Below are 2,359 nucleotides of genomic sequence, written 5' to 3'. Positions count from 1 at the left end.
GCACACACACAGACCGCACCAAGTGAAGTCACGGAGTAAACTACTACATTCACGTTCTTTCCTTCTGACTAATAAAAAGACTTTATTTCTACAAGCATTTGTTCCCTTTCTTTCTTGTATCACCAATTTTTCTCATTTTTTGGATTATTTCCCCAGGGCTTTTAAACTTCCAAAGTTTTCCAATTTAAAAGTATCATTTGTATCTAGTACTTACTAAAGGGCTGATCCTGATCCCACAGCCCTTTTTCCTTTCAGTGCCACTTCTCAAATGTGTTTCATTTATGCCCATTCTTCTGGTTCATCAGCTTTCAAAATGATTCCTCTACTCAAAGTTTTGCTACAACAGAATGCCATTGACTTTTTTCAGGGTCAGTCTAACTGCTTATTCATTTTGTTCATCACATTAGGTTTCAGTTTTAGAGACACACATTTCTTACTTCTCTAACTGCTCATTCAACAGTAGTTACCTTCTTTCCCACTGATGGGCCTTTGGTTTTTCACTTGTACACTGTTAGTTGGAAAACTCAATTGAACACATTCTAAGGAAGGCAGTCTCTGTTCCCTCTTACTTTTTTTTGGTGTGTACTTGGGCATTTTCACTTGGATATTCTAATGTATATAAAATATTATCTTCCCTTACAAACTATTACCTCCTTCTAAGTGCTCCATTATCCTTAAAGACATATAATCTTTTTATTTTGCATTACCCCTTTTTTCTCTTTGGCAAACACTGTGGTTTAGTATCATCTCCCACTTTTTTCTCCATAGTAGATATTCTTACTCATCTCTCTTGATACATAACATATTTGATATATTTATACTATACTTAGACAATAAGCGCATTAGAAACATTTCTATGATTTGAGAGTTTTCATAAATTATTTGGTTGTAGAATTATGACATCCTGAAGAATTTTTTCAGGAGTCCAGTGGGGCAGTACACATCTATACCAACTACAGATACACACTGTTAAGCATTATTGAATACAGTATGTTAAACCAAATAACCATAGTAAATTTTACATTATAGTACCTTGTTGTCTGATTTTTACATTTGCATGAAAGGCGTTTCCATGGAACTTAAACAACTGCCACTGGTCACTATAGGAAGCAACCATTTTACAGATACAGTTTGGCAAACTTATGGAGAAATTTTATATCACTCTAATCAAAGAGCATTTTTGAAAAAAGTAACAATAGTTTTCATGCTGTTCTTAGAAACACTCATTGTCATCTCATGAGACCCCTTTAAATTCCACCTGATATAAGTTCCTTTAGAGAAAAAACAAATTGGATTTTATTGATCTTTGTATTCATCACAGGACCTAGTACATGGTGAATGCTTACTAAATAAATACTTTCTTAATGAAGTCTTAGGAACTATAGTATCAGAGAGACAGAATTCTGGCCATTGAGGCCTGGGAACTGGTTGGCATGATATACTTCTAGTTTAAATGAAGTAATTTTGTTACATGAACTCATGTCACTCCCATATGCTGTTGAGGGAATATAGTTACTTCCATTAGTATCTTTTTCAACTTGCCAATGGCAGTTATAATATGACTGTGACTAGGTATAGATTAGAGCCTGGGCAATAGTTATACAAATGAGTCAAAGGCCAAATTATTAAAAATAATAAGCTAAGAGAAAAATTTCAAGTGGGTATAGTTTATTTGTAAAATATACTTAATTAACTTATTAAATAATACATTTAGTTAATTGCTTCAATTATTAGCTAAATTATTTACCGATTCTTCTGCAATATGAGGCAGTATGGATAACAAAAAGGGTGTAGAATGTACAGTTGGGAAATCTGGTTCTGAGTTCAGGCTCCACCATAATAATATCTGTGTGATCCTGGGTATGTGTGTTTTACATTTACATTTTATCTCTTAAGTTTTCCTACCTACAACATGTGGATAATGACACTTGTTCCATCACATAATAAAGGTGAAAATAGATAAAAGTAGATTCTTATGAAAATACTGTAAGAAATATAAAATACTAGATGTATGTTAGGTAGTCATATCATTAAATATCAAATCAAGAGCAGAGACATACCTATTGTTGGTCTATTTTCTTGTAAATGCTTATCACTTGAATTATCTTGTCGAACACGTTTGGCAAATCCAGAATTAACCTCAGCAGTTAATGAAGTATTTGATGTAGAACTTGAGGGAAAGAAATTATTTAAGCATTTTTTATAATCTAAGTTCTAATTCATATTCTATATGCAACAATAATTAGAGAAATAAAATACAAAAGTATTAGGTTGTGAAATCCCATAGAAGCAAGTGAAAGTACTAACTACATTTTTAGCCCACAGAGAAATCTAGCTGTGTGTGATTTTAATGATGTTT

The 2,359-nt window shown here is 32.5% G+C and overlaps 1 protein-coding gene across 1 annotated transcript in view; it reads right to left on the bottom strand.

Moving 5' to 3' along the window:
• KIF18A (kinesin family member 18A) overlaps positions 1-2,359 on the bottom strand; it is an 88,201-nt gene that overhangs the window by 7,051 nt on the left and 78,791 nt on the right. Inside the window, exon 16 of the mRNA XM_012649551.1 lies at positions 2,061-2,170. Coding sequence (XP_012505005.1) covers positions 2,061-2,170 — 110 coding nt within the window. The remainder of the gene's footprint in view (positions 1-2,060; positions 2,171-2,359) is intronic.

This window comes from Propithecus coquereli, unplaced genomic scaffold, assembly GCF_000956105.1.
Source record: "Propithecus coquereli isolate 6110/MARCELLA unplaced genomic scaffold, Pcoq_1.0 Scaffold30, whole genome shotgun sequence".
In the NCBI taxonomy this organism is placed as follows: domain Eukaryota; kingdom Metazoa; phylum Chordata; class Mammalia; order Primates; family Indriidae; genus Propithecus; species Propithecus coquereli.
Note: the sequence above shows the minus strand (reverse complement) of the source record. Positions and strands in the feature narration are given on the sequence as shown.